We start from the raw sequence: 19,551 nt of genomic DNA, 5'->3' as shown, positions 1-19,551 counted from the left end.
TTATGGGTTCTGTTTTTTAGCCAGTTTGCTACCCATCTTGTGACATATGGATTTACATTTAGGCTGCTGAGCTTGTCTATGATGCCAGAGTGTGGTATCGTGTCAAAGGCTTTAGCCAAGTCCAAGTAGGCAGTGTGGACAGCCTTGCCCTCGTCGATGGCACTAGTGACTGTCTCGAAGAAGTCAACCAGGTTTAAGAGGCAGGATCTGCCTTTTATGAAACCGAACTGGGTGGGATCAAGGGTCTGCAGATCTCCAATATCGTCATTTATGAGTTCCATGATGATTCTTTCCATAGCCTTGCAGACCAGGCTGGTCAGACTTATGGGGCGGTAGTTACCAGGGTCAGTAGAATTTCCCCCTTTGCGGAGTGGGACCACTGTTGCTGCGCGCCAGTGTTCAGGTACATATCCTGTAGTGAGGCTAAGATTGAATAGCGTTTTTAGGTGCGGGTTTAGTTCATCTTGAAGTTCACGTAACACGCAACCGGGGATACCATCGGGTCCCATAGATGCTGTGTTTTTTGCTTTGTTGAGCGCTGATTTCACCTGTATGTCTGAGATGACAGGTAGGTTACATTCAGCAGGGATAATTACTACATCTTTAGGGGGTGAGGGAGGGGAGAAATTTGCACTGAACCTATCTGCCAGAATATTGGCAATGTCGGTAGGGTCAGTGAATTTTGTCGTTGTGTACCAACTCAGAGCATATCTGAGAATTTCCTCCCAAGGTTCTGACATAATTGAAGAAGGCCTTGTGATTGTCTTTGGTATCCTTGGCAATCTTTCTCTCAAAGTTGGCTTTAGATGTTTTTATGAGAGAATGTAGTTTTTTACTTGTGCTGATCAGGGAAGCCTTTCCCTTGTGGGATTTGGCTTTGTCCTGCAGTAGCTTCCTTCTTTTGTTGTACAGTTTGTTTATAGCGGGTCCACCAAACCGGGCGTTTTCCCTTGGTGGAGAGGGTCTTGGTTTTAGTTGGGATTGCTTGATCCATGCATTCTTGGAGATGTCCATAGAAGGCTGTTGTGTAGGATTCAGCATTTTGGGATGTAGTTTCCATTAACCCAGTAGGCTTAAAGGATATCATTTCTGACTTAAGGAGTGTAAAGTCAGCTTTTGAAAAATTTTTCACTGTAGTCTTTTGTTCTGGGGGTGGGGGTGGGATATGTACATCCAACGTGATCAGTTTATGGTCAGATCTTACTAGTGAGGGGTTTATATCCGGTGCGGAGCATTTGGACCCCATGTTTGTGATAATCAGGTCAAGTATATTATCTCTCCTCATAGGAGAAGTGACCAGTTGCTCCATAGCATTTGAGTTAATGAATTCCAGGAATCTTTGGGCTAGGGTGTTAGGGCTAGAATAGTGGGCTCAGTCTATGTTGGGGTAGTTGAAGTCACCCAATATGATGGTGTTTGGTGTGACATTCATATCCTCCAGTGTTTTCAGGAATGCTTGATGGGATTCCTGGGATTGGGAGGGTGTTCTATAACATGCAACCAGTTGTATGGCAGTTTTGCCTATGGTGAGTAAAACTTGTATGGTTTCTGATGCTTCATGGGTAGCCACCAATCGAGAGGTGTAGGTGTCCTTTATGAAAATGGACACTCCTCCTTTGTGGTTCGGCCTGGAACTTGAGGCCGAAAAGCATGATATGAGGTATAGCCTGGTAGCTGGAGTGCTCTCAGGGCCTTGAACCAGGTTTCAGTTACTGCACAGACATCGATGTTCTCCATACTGAGAAGTGCTTGAGTGCCTGCATCTTGAGATTTAGACTTCTGGCGCTGAGCAGCATTACCCTTAATTTTTTCCATTTTGTTTTTACGGAGGTTGATTTGTCTTTTGAGCATTGCCTAAAAAGGCACTATGGGGTGGCAAGAGCCTTGGCCAGTATCCGGAAGCCCAGTGGTGACAGGTGCAAGCCATCCCTTGCGGCAACGCGGCTTGTCCAGCATGTCATCCCAGGCTGACAGACATTGATCCCCTAGAATGACACCAGTGATTAAGCCAATTGTTAAAACTGATCATTTTGTCTTTGTACTGAGGCATCATTCTTGGTGAAGGCAGGATGCTGCTCAGGGTCAGGGTCATACCAGTCTGGGCTACATAATCGGAGAGCTCCTCAATGTCTCTTTTCATGTAGTCCAGGTGGTACGTCTCAGGTCATTCACACCAGCATGGACAATGACTGCATCATACTTGTACTTGCTTTGGAGTGACCTGAGTGCGTGTGTAATGTGGCGGATCCTAGCTCCCGATAGGCAGCTCACCGTTACCCTCTCCTTATTCAGCCTGGTAAGTGGAACGTCGGTGTGTCTGACTATAGAGTCACCTATTACTAATGTCTCTGGCATAGTGTTTTGCCTTAGGGGCTGTGATTGTGTGACACACCTGTTGTTTGAGGTATGTGTTGTAGGTGTTACGTTTTGTGGGGGTGTATTTCTGGGTGTCTGCTTTGGAGGCCTCTGTTGTTTTGGTAAGTTTTTTATAAGAGCCTCCGAGTATGACTTTGTATTCTTATGTGTTTGGTTTGCAGTGGTGGTGGTTTTATGTGTGACCGGTTTTGCTTCGGGTGTGGGTACCTTCTCCTCCTGTCTGGTCTTGCCAGTCCTGAGTTGAGAGAGTTCAGCCTCCAGTCTGGCTATATAGTTGCATCTCTCACAAGTATTTGTGTTAGTAGGAAGGAAGAGAGGGTTGTCTGTGTACATGAGACAATTGTAACATTGTCTTAAGATTCCCAGGTTAACCAGCTGAACAAGAGAGGATGCTAGTGGTCCACCACTCGACATACTAGAATATTATAAGGAGTGCTGTGCCTTTAAGGGAAGTTGGTATTCACAGGGGGTAGTGGATGGCTGTAGTGCTTACTTTAGTATAAGAGTGCTTACTTTATTATAAGAGTGCTTGCTAAGACTAGAAGTCCCGAAAACAAGTGCTAATATATACAGCTAAATAGACTGAGTAGAGCTTTTTAAGTGAAAAATTGAAGAGCAGACTTGGCGGAGCCAGAAATAGTTTAAACCTGTATAACCGCTGCTGCTTATGCCCAACCGCGCAAAACGCCCTGAGGCGGATTTTTATACAGGGAACTTGAAAAGAGCTAGAAATGGTCCAAAGCAACCAATAATTTACAGCTCAAGTGCTGAGGTCACTTCCCCAGGGACAGATAGGCTGCTCAAGGCTCCCCACTCCCACTGGTGAGCTCAGAAACTTCCTTCTATCCAAGTAAGGCAATGGCCAACACAGGAACTACACACAGCCCAGAATACAGCAAAGCCTGTATACTGGTCCAAACTAGTCGAGCAAAGGCGGAAAACAAGGAGTATTTTTTTTTTTTGTTGTTTTTTCAGGAAAGCACACAGAAATGCAATTAAGCAAACAGTAAAATCAATTTACACAGGCTAGCACACTTTAGTGGGCAGCCTCAGCAGTTAAATTAACAAAAAAACAGTATTAATCGACCAGAGTCGACCAAAATGCTACTTTTAAGTGCAGATACTTCAGAAATCAGCAGATAGACACAAAAACAGTTATAGCTAGTTAAATGAAAGCCAGAGAGGACAATGCAGATAAAAAAAGCCAAAAAATACTTAAATCTGGAAAGTGGTCGCTTCTTTCAGTTCTCTGTTGCCAGGGCCCCTCTGCAGGACCACGTGAAGCTCTGCTTGGGTATATAGCCAGAAAAAAATGCCCTGAGGCGGATTTTTATACAGGGAACTTGAAAAGAGCTAGAAATGGTCCAAAGCAACCAATAATTTACAGCTCAAGTGCTGAGGTCACTTCCCCCAGGGACAGATAGGCTGCTCAAGGCTCCCCACTCCCACTGGTGAGCTCAGAAACTTCCTTCTATCCAAGTAAGGCAATGGCCAACACAGGAACTACACACAGCCCAGAATACAGCAAAGCCTGTATACTGGTCCAAACTAGTCGAGCAAAGGCAGGAAAACAAGGAGTATTTTTTTTTGTTTTTTGTTTTTTCAGGAAAGCACACAGAAATGCAATTAAGCAAACAGTAAAATCAATTTACACAGACTAGCACACTTTAGTGGGCAGCCTCAGCAGTTAAATTAACAAAAAAACAGTATTAATCGACCAGAGTCGACCAAAATGCTACTTTTAAGTGCAGATACTTCAGAAATCAGCAGATAGACACAAAAACAGTTATAGCTAGTTAAATGAAAGCCAGAGAGGACAATGCAGATAAAAAAAGCCAAAAAATACTTAAATCTGGAAAGTGGTCGCTTCTTTCAGTTCTCTGTTGCCAGGACCCCTCTGCAGGACCACGTGGAGCTCTGCTTGGGTATATAGCCAGAAAAAAACGCCCTGAGGCGGATTTTTATACAGGGAACTTGAAAAGAGCTAGAAATGGTCCAAAGCAACCAATAATTTACAGCTCAAGTGCTCAGTTCCTCTTGTACTGGGAATTAGGGTCACTGGATTAGCTGCCTGATTCCATCAGACCACCAGAAGTGGATATGGCCAATGACATCAGTCACCTGGCCCCAGAAGTACCACCTATTGGATCCAATTAATGTCTCTCTGTGTTGGTCATCAGCTGGCATGTTGGCCACACCCCCACAGTCCCCAGCCATTTGTCTACCCTCTGTCTGTGTGTCTAACTTGTCCCCCCATTTATTTATATCATCCACCACTATTCATCTGCATTGTTCCATGTATGTTTATGTGGCTCCACTGCCTACCCTCCTCCTCCTTTCTTCCCCCATAATACCTTTCATACCTCCCCTTCTCCCTCTTCTTTCCATAGATGCAAAATGGGGGTCTGTCCTCACAAAAAAAAAAAAAAAAAAGAAAAGGTGTAGCATAGCTTACCGCCAGCCCTGTTTCACCTTATTCTTCCTGGTGCATGTTCTTCTGTTAGGTGTATCCATTTTGTTACATTCCCATTATTTCCTTTTTCTACCCCTTTCATGTAACTAATAATGTTTCCCAATTGCAGGGGACCCACTGACTGGGTGATCACATCGCTTGTATAGCTTTTCTTTGTAACAGATTGTAGCAGCTGCTTGCACTACCTGCTGCAGTAATCATAGGCGTTTTCATGAGTTTTGTGCAAAGAAGCATAAGGCAGCTTCCTTGCCCTTCTACATTAGTCTACTACGCTTATGAAATTTCCATTAAGCCTCTTCAACCCTACTCAAGCACAGCTTTCTGCCTGCTAATATGCAGAGCATCACTGTCTTAGTTATTCATGTGTATTTATAGTGCAGTGTTGCTTCTATATCAGCAGAAGCGAACAGCACAGCAGAAGTGCATGAATATGAACCCAGGCCATTTAATATCTGGTACTGTAGCTTAGATAAACATTTTGAACCACACCCTTTACATGTTTATGTGTGTACATTGTTAGAAAACACACACATGCGCATGCACACACATGCACACACACACACACACACACACACACACACACACACACACACACACACACACACACACACACACTCTGCATATGTGTATTTTTATATATTTCATACATTTCTATGACATACATAGCTTACATGTATTCTGAGAATCCACTTTTACTACTCTGGAAATAAAAACTGTTAGCCTCTTCATTATTCCTTTGAAGCCGTCTAAAAATGTAATTTATAAACACTGATAATGTCTATCTGCACAGTGAAACACCTTTGTCTGAAATTATTACCTGTTGCAGTTGACTTGCTTTGCAAACTTTATTGAATCAATCTGAAGTAAAGAGAAATTGGATGCCTAAGTATGGACGTCTTTTGACTTTTAACAAATTTCATGGTTTTGTTGAACAAAAATATTATATATAAAAGCCTGGATACAGTTGTTCAGACAGAAGTGGATTATCAAACACCCTAAAGACCAAACTTCTCTTACCTCAAAGGAGTTTACACAACAGCCACATGTGTACCTACATGCATATGTATATATAAGCCGTATATGTCTTGAAACTGTACCAGATCTGATACTTTTTTACATATCCTCTCTCTCTTTCGTCCTGCTTCTTATTATGAATTTATTTACGAATTACTGTAATAATGTATGTGCTTCAGAGGTTATTTCTGATATAAAATCTAGTCAAGCCGTTTGCTGGACAGCTAATTCACGTTTGGCTGTACTGTTTTTTTCTTTATGATGTAGCTAGAATGCTTTTAAAAATGTTTAGACATGCAACATTCAAAACTGTACTGACGCACTCTGTTAATATCATGCTTGTTGTGATAAAACAGTTTTCTGCCATGTACTATAATAACAGTTTGTTATAAATATGTACACTAAAGACATTGCCGAATGGAAACCTAAACGCAAAGAAAGTTAACACTCATTCCTTCTTATTAAATGATCAATGGCATATATTTCTTTTTGTTTTATTTTGTTACATATAAACCTAGAAATATACATTAATTATGCAAAGCCAGATAGCGCTTTGCAACTTTTAAGAAGGGGGAGGAATCAATGGATGCTTTTTCTGAGTCTGCTGTATTTCCTATGTCCTTTCATTCATTCTTCGGGGTTCCCTCTTTTCATTTATCATTGTACTTTTTTTCCAAGCAATGGATCTGTAAACAGGTGATTTATCACTTCATCAAATGTAGCATTTTAAAACAGTGGCAGGTAAACGACAATGAATTGGGTTTGAAACATTAATAATAAAGGCACAATTTTTAAAAACGAATACTTAACGTTTTCTGCAGGTGAATTGTGTAAAGAACGTTTTGGATGAAGAATCTCAGTGTCATTTATGTTCTTTCTTGATAGGGTTGCAATTAATACCCAGAGAATGCAACTACAAAGAGGTATGCCTATTGTGTGATGTGTGATTATATATTTACTCTGTAAATGCTTGTATCCCTTGAGCAGCTGGACCCTGTATTTCTTAAATGAATATAAATGGATATAGATCACTACTTGTCATTATCACTCTGCGCCTTCTATATCTGTTGTACTATCTATCTCATCAGACAGATAACCATAAGATACTGCTTTCACCTTCTTCTCTAACTGGGTGATCCTTTTTTTTAACTTTTGCTGTGTGGAGTTGAAGTCCATCAACAGACGGGCAAAGCGGGTCTGAAGGGTATCCAGGTTTGCCTCCAGTTTCTCCACTTTTTCCTCCACATCTTTGCCTCCTACATCAACATCACCTGAGGACTCATCCAGCAAGCCTTCCTTCATCAAAATTTCCTTACCTCGCTCTTCAAGAACTTTCTTGGCATCTGGATACTCTACAAGGGACTCCATCAGATCTTCTTTGGACAGGCAGAACAAGTCAGAGTAACCAATGCTTCGAATATTGGCTGTACGACGGTTCCCCATTTTGCTTCCTATAATGTTAAGAATGCTTATCTCTCCAAAGCAACTTCCAGCTGTCAGAAGAGCATATTGTGTAATTCCATCATCAGCAACAACACCTAATTTCCCTTCCTTTATGATGTACATCTCTTTGCCAATATCGCCTTTGCGACAAACATAGTCACCAGGACTGAACACCTGGGGTCTAAGTTTGAGAATTAATTCTATCAGAAGTCCTGTTTCACAGTCTTTAAATATTCTGACTTTCTTGAGAGTCTCAAAGTGAACATTAATAGCAATTTCAGCCCTCAGTTTGTCAGGGAGATTTTTCAGAACCTCCCTTTCATCCACTGTTTTCTTGTTAGTCCAAAGGTAATCAAACCACATGATGACCTTGGCCTCCATCTCTTTACTGACCTTCCGGAACTGCATGTAGTGCTTGATTGAGTCTATTTTAGACTGAAATTCTGCTCTGGAGGCATTCATGTTAGAGATCATAGATCCTACATTACCCACTATGGTGGCAAAGATTAGGACACCAACTAGAAAGTCAAAGATAACAAAAACATATTCCACGTCCAGTATAGGTTTTGGCACATCACCAATTGTGGTCAGTGTCAGAGTGGACCAGTACAGGCAATAAGTATACTCTCTGCTCAAATAGCCAAACTCAGGGTCTGTAGTATTTGGGTAAACCCAGTCATCAGTCCCAAAACCGATGGACTTTGAGATGGCATAGTAGATGCATCCATTCCAGTGAATAATAATAAGAATATATAATACCAAGTTAAAAATCCTAAAGATATTTGGATAGCTGGTTCTTGTTTCAGTTCGGTCAAAGAATTCAAACATTCTAGGAAAATGCAGCAACCTGTTAAAGCGAACCTCAGTGCCATGAATACCAATTGCAATGTATGCTAAATCCGTTGGTAGGATAGAAAGGATATCCAACTTGAACTGCAAAGTTGAGATGTAGTTGTCTCGTAGTCTTTTTGTGTCTTTCACCAGAAGTCCTTGCTCTAAGAAACCTGTAAGAAAATAAATAATTTTAAAGAGCATTTCTTGGTTTCAGATAACCATGCAGCATTCAGAGATTTAATCTTATGAAATTCTGTCTTTTATTGTGAAAGTAGAGGCTTCTGAAAAAGTTGCAATTAGCAGCTAAAGAGTTTGACTATATTCATGCTGGTAACCACACCCCAATAATGAAGCTCCACTTGGTTCAGTTAGAGACACTGGCACTGTAGGGGCAGTGGGGAGGGGTGATGAAGTCAGTGGCATATAATGGGAGGAAGGCAGCTAGGCTTGCCACAATATCAGAGTTTAGAGCCTAGTTAATTCTGTGCTGCAAAAGTGGTGAATCAGTTTGTTGGGAGGGTGCACATGTACAGAAGCTTGCATGCACCTCTCCAGAGTAGCATCTGCAGAGCTAACAATACTGCAGCTGCAGGGTGTAGTAGGATTAGGGCGCACCCCTCAGCAGCATTATGATTCTACACTAGAGTCCTTGATCTCCTCACTGGCCCAAGGTGTGGGTTAAGCTGAGCCTGCGGGAGGCTAAGACAAGGTCTAGTAGACTGAGTGAATGAGATGAGGAGATGATGGCAGCTGTTGTTCAGCTGCATGAAGGTAAAAACACATGCTAATAATGGACGGTATCATTGCTATACAATATAGGGATGCACACATGCTAATAATGGACTGTATCATTGCTATACAATATAGGGATACACATGCTAATAATGGACTGTATCATTTCTATACAATGTATTGATGCACACATGCAAATAATGGACTGTATTATTGGTATACAATATAGGGATACACACATGCTAATAATGGACTGTATCATTGCTATACAATATAGGGATGCTATGTTTTCCACCCTGACAAAGCATAATTTGTGCGGTCACACAGTCTCCAACAAAATCTATCTTAGAGACAAGTAAGTTGACAGCTGGTACAGTCCTCCTGTTTTTTTCCACATCCTATCATCAGTGAATAGTGGATAGCTGGATGTTCACAGTGTCTTAGTCACTGGCTAGTGGCATACAATAGGGATGAGTTATACTCTTTCCTTTTTAATATTTCAACAATAAACTTCTTCCAGCCTACAAATTCAGTTCTAGACAACAGATTAATGACCTCATAACAAAAACAGTCTAAAATCCATTGGTTCATAGGCCGATGCTAGGTTAACTGCCCTGAAGAGCCTTTTTAAGCCTAGCCAATATCTTAAGGTCAGAATCAAACTGTATACCTTGTGTCTATGAGGTGAAAACCTTAACTCTTATGCCAAACCCAACCCCAGACTGCTTTTTGGCTGACTAAAGTATTGCTTATAAATTCTACATTGTTGTTGTTTGTCTTTTCGGCTTTTCCCGGTTAGGGGTTGCCACAGTGGAACTCCGGTCCCCTAATGATTGGCAGTCGATTTTTTTTTATGGTGCTACATGCTACACTATAAAAGACAGACCAGTCTTGAGACAGTGGCTTTTTTTAAGCTAAAGTTTTCTGTATGTCAGTCAGAGATGCAAAACTGAAAGCATTTCCCAATGTAGTAGTTTAATTTGCTTGGCCAACTAATTTTTCATAGGACCTAGTGATATATTTTTTAACTCTTACTACATACCTACAGTTCCATGTTCAATGCTAATGGGGCATTCCAGGGGAGAGGCATATGTTACTTAGCCATGTGCTCTCCCCCATGGAACTGCCTGCATTAAGGTATTTACACAGCCACTTCTGACCACTCATGCTAATGAACATGTCAAAAAGGCTATGTTCACCCTTTGTGGAAGAGGAAAGTGCTGGGCATTTAGTGGTCTGGTAGTGTTAGATGGTGTGTGCATGTGCATATGTGAGGGATGCATATGTGAGTGTGTGTCTGCCTGGGAGGTTGCAGTAGGGGGTTAGTAAAGAAGTAGGTTAGGGTGGTGTGTGTGTGTGTGTGTGTGTGTGTGTGTGTGTGTGTGTGTGTGTGTGTGTGTGTGTGTGTGTGTGTGTGTGGTGTGAGTGTGTGTGTCTGTGTGTGTGTGTGTGTGTGTGTGTGTGTGTGTGTGTGTGTGTGTGTGTGTGTGGTGTGAGTGTGTGTGTGTGTGTGTGTGTGTGTGTGTGTGTGTGTGTGTGTGTGTGTGTGGTGTGTGTGTGTGTGTGTGTGTGTGTGTGTGTGTGTGTGTGTGTGTGTGTGTGTGTGTGTGTGTGTGTGTGTGTGTGTGTGTGTGAATGGATGAGTGTGTCTGGGAGTGTGATTGGGTAGGGAGTGGGCTGAATGTGTGTGCGTGTGTGGAATGAATGTTTATGTGTGTGTGGGTTTGAGTTTGGGTGTAACAATGGGTATGGGGAACACTAGCCACTAGGGATAACTTTAAATCATCGTTCCTTAATGCACTTAGGAGCAGCGGAAGCACTAGACTCCAGGGAAGAACTCTTCCATTTCATGCCTTAACAGCACTTACACCTAATGTTGATGGAAGGGGCATCCATTACAAGCTAAGAAATAACTCTTTCATTATATCTAACATTGATTATCATGGATGGGGAAGCACTAAACACAAGGTATACTGTAAGTAGCATGCCTTAAAGGAACTAAAAACTTTATAACTGCCTGTGTCCCACAGAGGATATTACTCCCTCTGCCACCACTAGACTCCATGGATGTAATGTGAAGAATAAGTAAAACTGGGGGGGGGGAAATAAAAAGGTGGGCTTCGAATCCTCACCATTACCACAAGAGCCATCAGCATTAACTTGTTACATTGATAAGTTAGTGCAGAAAGGGTTACTGAACATATAATGAGGATCTCTGACATCAGTGACTACAACAATTTGTAACGAGGGAGAGGAACATGGAACATAAAACATACGTCTCAACCTTGTAGTGCAAGAAATCTAGACAAAGCCAAACTTATCAGTGGACAAGGACACATAATCAGGGAAAGGTTTTAATTATCTCTCTTACAAATTTAGGACGTCACTAGAATAACACCTTAGTCAATAGAATAACAGCTTTTGCACTAGCATGCATTTACTGAAGGATACAAAGTGTGAAACTTTAATGTCTGGCAATTTTGACTGATTGTAATCATCTGTGCTTTATCAAGGCAGAAAAAAGAAGACGTTCTGACAGCATAGGGAACAGGTATGGGGTATGTAGTGTGTGTGTGTGTGTGTGTGTGTGTGTGTGTGTGTGTGTGTGTGTGTGTGTGTGTGTGCATGTGTGTGCGTGTCTGTGCGCGTGCATGTGTGCATGTATGTGCGTGTGTGCGTGTGTGTGTGTGTGTGTGTGTGCGCGTATGTGCATGTATGTGCATGTGTGTGCATGTGTGTGCGAGTGCATGCGTGCATGTGTATCTTTTACTATGTGTATATGTGTGGGAGAGTGAATGGGGGGGCCTGTGCTAACACAATGCATCGGGTGCCAGATTTAGCTACTGCAGGAAATGCTGACTAGCACTCACGGTGGTTAATGCCAATTCACAGAGATGCAAATTAGCCGATAATGAGGTCTTTCCTCATAGAGCTAATATGTCTCTGAATCAGATAGTACCACATTGAGGAAACTTCTGATTTCACAACACAAACTACAAAGTAATCCAAAATACTGCTACAGGTCCTTAAAGCAATGACGTTCAGCAGAAAAGCAGGTCAGTCCTTCAGTAAACTTTAGTTAAATAAAAATAAGCACTTTCATTCACTTAAACCATATGTGAACTTCTTCAGACTCTTCACCCACAGTAACAACTCTGTTTAAAAAGATTCCAGTAAAAGGATGCAATCATTACATCACTTCCTTAAGTCTCTTAAAGGTCCAACCACCCTTTTCTTTAAAACATTTTTTTAAAAACATTTTAAATATAAAACAAAGAAAGGTACAAGACCAAACTACCTTATTATTTAAATAATTTGTTTTAACCCAAAAGGTAATTAATACTTACTTAAAATATTACCTATCTAGTCAAAGCTTTTAATGCTAAAATAGGTTCCATACTGCAGCAGTCATTCAGCCCAGGATGAAAATAGACATTAAAAATGAGTTGTCATACTAACTCTTTCTTTTGCAAATAAAGTTCCAAGGCCCTCCCTTCTCCTTTACTGGTACATGATCACTGACCAAATATTAAAAAAAAAAAAATGATACTCATTCATATTCACATATTTAGCTAAGGCGATATATAAAATCATTTTAATACTATATTCATGTTCATAGATGCGGTCTCTAAGTTTCCACTCAATTTTTCCAACATAAAAACAAGGACACTTCTGACACTGTGCTAAATACACAACTTGTTTAGATTCCCAGTTAAAAATACCCTTAATATGGTAGGTAAGCATCCCTTACCTGAAATGTGGACCCCTCATAAATGAACTTACAATATGACCAGGCACCACATTTTGTCATACCAGACCTTCTTCTTAGTGAACCTGTTTTTTTCTGTTCCAAAAAAACTTTCAGGTTCGACCAGATATACTAATGGAGGAATCTCCTGGATTTTATCACGTATTTCCACATCATTATGTAACAATGTCCAATTCTTATTAAAATGGACCTCAGGACCTGGCTATTGGCATTAAAGGTAGTCACAAAACGTGTGTCAACCTCTCTCGATGTACTCGCCTCTGAGGGTTCAGAACTGGGAGTCCCTGTCGCAGCTTCCTCATCTTGATGTTGATTTCCTTCCTTAAAGAGGATAGGCTTAAAATAACCAGTTGATCTTTTTGATGTCACCTCCTTAACCAAATCCTGCACCAGCGATTCTGGATGGCGTCTTTGGAAAAACATCATACAAAGGTTAACACATTCTTGATGGAATTCAGAATCCAAGGAAATCATTCTGGCTGCCCGGACTAGTTGCCCTTTCACTATACAACTCTTCTGGTGAAAAGGGTGGGAACTTGTAAAGTGTAGAAAATAGTTAGAATACATGCTTTTTCTATATATTTTAGAAGTATATTTCTGCCCCTCATTGTCCTTTTTAGACATCCCAATGGAAGCATGGAGGTGCTTAGGAGAAATGGCAGCGGAATTTTTAACTAGATTGTTTAATGAAATTTTGGAAAGTCAGAGGATGCCTGAGGAGTGGAGAAAAAGTGTTTTGGTACCTATCTTTAAGAATAAGGGCGATGTGCAGAGCTGCAGTAACTACAGAGGGATAAAATTGATCAGTCACAGCATGAAGTTATGGGAGAGAGTAGTAGAAGCTAGGTTAAGAAGGGAGGTGATGATTAGTGATCAGCAGTATGGTTTCATGCCAGGAAAGAGCACTACTGATGCAATGTTTGCTCTGAGAGTGTTATTGGAGAAATACAGAGAAGGTTAGAAGGAGTTGCATTGTGTCTTTGTAGACTTGGTGAAAGAATATGACAGGGTGCCTAGAGAAGAGTTGTGGTATAGTATGAGGAAGTCGGGAGTGGCAGAGAAGTATGTATGAGTGTTACAGGATATGTACGAGGGTAGTGTGACAGTAGTGAGGACTGCAGTGGGAGTGACAGATCCGTTTAAGGTGGAGGTGGGATTACATCAAGGATCAGCTCTGAGTCCTTTCTTATTTGCAGTGGTGATGGACAGGTTGACAGATGAGATCAGACAGGAGGCCCCGTGGACTATGATGTTTGCAGATGACATTGTGATCTGTAGTGAGAGTAGGAATCAGGTGGAGGAGACTCTGGAGAGGTGGAGATATGCTCTAGAGAGCAGAGGAATGAAGGTCAGCAGGGCTAAGACAGAATATATGTGTGTAAATGAGAAGGAGGGTAGAGGAATGATGAGGATGCAGGGAGTAGAGTTGGTAAAGGTGGACGAGTTTAAGTACTTGGGATCAACAGTTCAGAGTAATGGTGAATGTGGAAGAGAGGTGAAGAACAGAGTACAGGCAGGGTGGAATGGGTGGAGAAGAGTGTCAGGAGTGATTTGTGACAGACAGGTACCAGTAAGAGTAAAAGGGAAGGTCTACAAGACAGTAGTGAGACCAGCTGTGTTATATGGGTTGGAGACAGTGGCATTGACAAAAAGGCAGGAGTCAGAGCTGGATGTGGCAGAGTTAATGATGTTAAGATTTGCACTCAGTGTGACTAGGATGGATAGGATTAGGAATCAATATATTAGAGGGTTAGCTCATGTTGGACAGTTTGGAGACAAAGCAAGAGAGACGAGATTGTGTTGGTTTGGATATGTGCTGAGAAGGGATGATGGGTATATTGGGAAAAAGATGCTAAGGATGGAGCTGCCAGGTAAGAGGAAAAGAGGAAGGCCTAAGATAAGGTTTATGGATGTGGTGAGAGAGGACATGCAGGCGGTTGGTGTGACAGAGCAAGATGCAGAGGATAGGAAGAAATGGAAAGAGATGATCTGCTGTGGCGACCCCTAACGGGAATAGCCAAAAGATGATGATGATTGTCCTTTTCTAATAAAACATCCAAATAGGAAAGTCTTTCAACATGATGTTCAGATGTGAATTTCAAGAAGGGGGTAGTGTTGTTAATATATTGGACAAATTGATGGATATGCTCCTCATCTCCTTTCCATATGATAACGATATCATCCAAAAAATGGACGTAAGTGCTAATATTCATCCTGATGGAGGGAATGTCCAACACAAATCTATGCTCCCACACAGCCATGGCAATGTTGGCAAAGATGCCCCCACAAGGGGAACCCATCGCCACCCCTGACTTCTGTAGGAAATATTTCCCATTGAAATATATGTAGTTGCTATGCAAAACCAACTCGAACAGTTTCTCATAGAGATTAATCTGTTCTTGTGGGAGACCCTTGGATAGGAGGAAGTCAGGCACCCATTCTATTCCTGTATCTTAAATCACAGAATATAAGTCCTTGACATCAATTGTGAGCAGAAAATCATTTGCGTCAAATTCCACACCATTAATGATTTCCAGGAAGGACCAAGAATCCTTACAAATATGTGACTCTGCAGATAGGAGGGGTATCAATTTGATGTCAAGAAACTTAGCACTTGCATATGTGATCGAATTTGTACAGCTGCTGTTAACATGGAAGCTAAAGATTTTTTCTGAATCCTTGAGGTAATCTTGAACTGAATTTGCACCATCTGCCACATAGGTGCTCAAAGTCACAAAATCACCAGTACTCAGAGAACAATTTGTTGTCACCACAGAAGTGCCATTATATCTATAGCTGTTTCAACCACGATTACCAGGAATTTTTTGCTTTATACACTAACTAACAAAGTGATAATGCTATTTTGAAGTATTTACACAATTATTTTACTGCTAATTTTGGAAAGGTTCTAGGCAAACAAAACTAAGAGAGCTAAATGAGACATAGTCCATGGATGATATCTAAGCTAAAACAAAACATCTAGGCATTATAAAATTGCATTGACTTGCTCTAAGTAAAATAAATCACTTACTTTGTGCCTTTGGTACTGAACCACAGGGAATCTTTGCGACAAAGCCAAAATAATTGGGGGGGGGGGGGGCAGAGACAGATTTTAAATATTGTTGTTATAATTTTAGAAAGTTCATAGTGTAAGAGGTTTTGCATTAGCATGCATTTTCTGAAGTATACAAAGTCTGAAACAAGGTCTGTCATACTTTAGTGACTTTAATCTTCAGTGATTTACCAGAAAATCACAGACTTTATGAGGCACAGACCAAAATATGAGGCAAAAATGCAGATGTTCTGCAAAGTTCTGGACAGTTGAGAGGCACAACTGCAGCTTTTGCAAAATACTGTTTGCATATTAATGAAGCATTTCACATGGCCTCATCTTCTCCTATCCACAATGAAGAAAATATGTTTGGCTTTTCGTCTAACTTTTAATGCCAGTGTGTGCCGCGTTCTGAGGTCACTCATTGGTGTCAGGATGTTTCAAGTTATGGCAGAGCTGACTCGGCTGAGTTATGTCTAAAATGTATCAGAACATGCAGCACTTACCATTTACACATCACTTCACTGTGAAACATGGGTGTCTTCACAGATATCTGGAAATCACCTACCCTAACAAACAATTTTTTTGAGTTCAATAAATTTATTTGTCATCAGTTACAAGGCACAGTAATGGGTGCATCTTTTGCACCCATGTAAGCCAGCCTTGTAATGGGTTTATTTGAAGTTGAATTTTTGTATCAAAAAAGTTTTTTTATTCATAATGTAGTTTTTTATGCAAGTTTTATTGATGATTTAATTCTTTTGTGCAAAACTGGTGAAAATTTAGTTGAGACCTTTGTTGGAGAGCTGAACAATAATCGTTTTGGTTTCAGTTTTGATGGATTGCAAGTAGGAAAGAAAGTTATATTTTTGGATCTGGAGTTAGATGTTAGTTCTGTAAATATTACTATTAAAATCCATAGAAAATTTAATGATGTTGCCCACTTTCCTGATAGTAATAGTTGTCACCCCATGCATACGCTTTGTGCCTAACCCTTTAATAAGCTTTTACGAGTTAGTAGATTATGTAGTGACCCAGATGTTTTGCGGCATGAATTGATTCAAACTTGTTTGGTATTTAAAGAAAGAGGGTATAGTAAAGATCTTATACTCAAGTCTATGAGGAAATTACTATTTCAGCAAAGCCAGGATTTTGGACAAAGGAGTCTAAATAACTACTTCAGGGTAAAATATACAGTGATAAGTGGGGATAGGAAGGTTTATTTTGTAACGAGTTACAATATTTTTAGTCAAGAAATAGTGGATACAATTAAACATAATTGGGATTTTCTTCTCAAGGGTAAGAATAAGGTAAAAAATGTATATAGATATCCTTTAATTTCATATAAAAAAGGAAGAAATATTAAGGATATGGTTGTACATAATAATTTTGAGCCCCCTGATGAAATTATACAGAGAAGGAGAAACATATACAGAACTGTCCCATGTGGTGGTTGTTCTGTATGTGGATATATATCGAGTTCCTTTGGAAAAATTAATGGACTGAAGTTTTCTCCAGCTGGTTATTTTACATGTAGTACAAAAGGAGTGATTTATTCTATTTCATGTAGTTGTAGCCTATTTTATATAGGCGAGACCAAACGTGCTTTTAGGGTAAGGCTACAGGAACATATTAGAGATGTTAGAAGGAATAATATGGAGAGTCCTGTAGCCCTTCATTTTAATATGTTTCATGGTGGGGAGTTGTGTCATTTAAAAGCATGTGTTTTGGAACAAATTGTTGAAAATTATGAGATTGCTTTAAAAGAAAAAAATGCATTATAAAGAAATAGTTTTTATCTTGAAGTATGATACTTTAGCCCCTAGGGGCATGAATAAGGAATGCAATTGGAAAGCACTTATGTAATTAATTATTTAAATTAAGTAATTGATGTAATTAAGTGTTATATATAAGGGGTGTGTTCTTTTGTGTTTTTGTACTCCGTGAAGGCTGTGGCCGAAGCGCTAGAGATTGGTTTTAAATAAATCTGTTCTGTGTTTATAGAAGATAATTTTGCTGCTTCTTTCAACTGTCTGAGTGGTATTTTAGCATTAAAACTTCTCTGCCCTTGAAAGTCACATTCATTGAAACAGCATTGAAACCCACATTCAAAAAAAAATGCATCTGACCAACTGGTGGATAAAGTTTACCATTGGGCTGTTTTCAAATTATAGGTCCCTTGCACACATATTTAAGACCATGAAAACATACATGTGTTATTTGATTCACCTTCCTGATTCTATTAAATTATATTCCTTGTGAAATACAGCACACTTGTTAGAACATGTTTTAAATTTGTTTTGAAAATTTTTCCAGTAAGCAATGAAACAAAATGTATGAACCAATAATGACAAAATTGCCCAGTTCAGAGCACTTCCATCATAAAAGTCTACTCAGACTTCTGTCCTTACAATCCACCAATTTCAGTAAATATGCACAATCTCTGAAGAAGTAAAAGTCATCTAAATAATTCCACATTAAATATATCTGTAACTAATGTTTAATCTACAAATAAAGTGCCTGTTGCCCTTGAAGAATAAATTGCCTATCTTACATTAAAAAAATGATAAGCTGGTAATATTGCAATAGGGAATGGATGGGCGGCCACTGTAGTGCAGCGGTTAGCATTGTCGCCTCACAGGAAGAGGTTCTCCGGTTTGATCCTTGGCTGGGGTGCCTTCTGTGCGGAGTCTGCATGTCCTCCCTGTGGTCACATGGGTTTCCTCAGGGTGCTTCAGTTAACTCTCACATCCCAAAGACATGCTGTAGGTGGATTGGACACTCTAAATTCCCTCTAGGCGTGAGTGTGTGTGTGTGTGTGCCTTCTGTGGAAGGTTGGGCGCTAGGCTGGCAACTCAACACTGTAAAACTCCGCTGTCAATCATGAGCGGACAGGTGACCTGCTGTGGCAACCCCTAACTGGGAAAAGTCGAAAGAAGAAGAAGATTGCAATAGGGAATGGATGACAAACTGATAGCAGGTTCATAGTTTCTAGACATCTCATCCAAAGGATGACATACTGAGGACTGCAGCAACCCTTAAACCCTTATCTTACAGTACCCCCTTAAAGTACATAAGTGTGAAGGACTTTGCAGCACTCAGAAACTAGTGAGTGCAGACAAAGGTGAATGCTGGTAAGTCTGAATGGCAATAATTTGTCTAAGGATTTAGTTTCCTGTTGGGGTTAGTTTTATTAGGTGGCTGTGGGTGGGTTATGTTTGTTTTTGTGGTAGATGGGGGATTACTAATCTAAATGTTCTAAAGTAAACATATAAAATTCTCAGGTTTGTTGAATTTAGATGAGTGTTAAAAACTATGGCATAATATTTTACATTAAAACTCTAGTGTACATAAATTGCTTCTGTCACTTCCTTCCTGAAAGATAAATAGAATAAATGTATCACTGTCTCTGTATAATAAACATAAATATTGCCTATATATCACAAACAACCTCCCGTAAACAAATATGCAATATGTGTTTTGCTCTGAGGGAAAATTCAGCTCAGATAGTTCAATGTACTGAGGTTAATGCCTAGCATGAAATCAGTATGAAGACTGCATGCAGCACCATTCATACAAAGAAAAGAGGAAAGGAGTGATCCAAGTCAGGTACGAAGACAGTACACAGCACATCATTCATGAACTTTTATTGTCAATAACAGTCTATGAGCCATCTACAAGTTACTGTAATAAAGACTTCAGCTTCAACAGCAGTGTTGGAAATAACTATCATTACAGACACCCATTAAGATGACTTCACAATGCTGTTAAGAACAAAGGGTTATATGTTTTTGTTTTGTAGTTTATTGTCAGTTATTCATTGAAGATGAACTGAACATACATACATACATACACACA

General features: G+C 40.2%; 1 protein-coding gene across 1 annotated transcript in view; it reads right to left on the bottom strand.

The window, feature by feature from the left end:
• Positions 1-6,806: 6,806 nt before the first annotated feature.
• Positions 6,807-19,551, bottom strand: part of CNGA2 (cyclic nucleotide gated channel subunit alpha 2) — a 187,182-nt gene continuing 174,437 nt past the window's right edge. The window contains exon 6 of the mRNA XM_044057085.1: positions 6,807-8,310. Within this exon, the coding sequence (XP_043913020.1) occupies positions 6,908-8,310 (1,403 nt within the window). The 3' untranslated portion in view covers positions 6,807-6,907. The remainder of the gene's footprint in view (positions 8,311-19,551) is intronic.

Source organism: Protopterus annectens, chromosome 15.part0, assembly GCF_019279795.1.
Source record: "Protopterus annectens isolate FY-2018-M chromosome 15.part0, PAN1.0, whole genome shotgun sequence".
NCBI lineage: Eukaryota > Metazoa > Chordata > Ceratodontiformes > Protopteridae > Protopterus > Protopterus annectens.
Note: the sequence above shows the minus strand (reverse complement) of the source record. Positions and strands in the feature narration are given on the sequence as shown.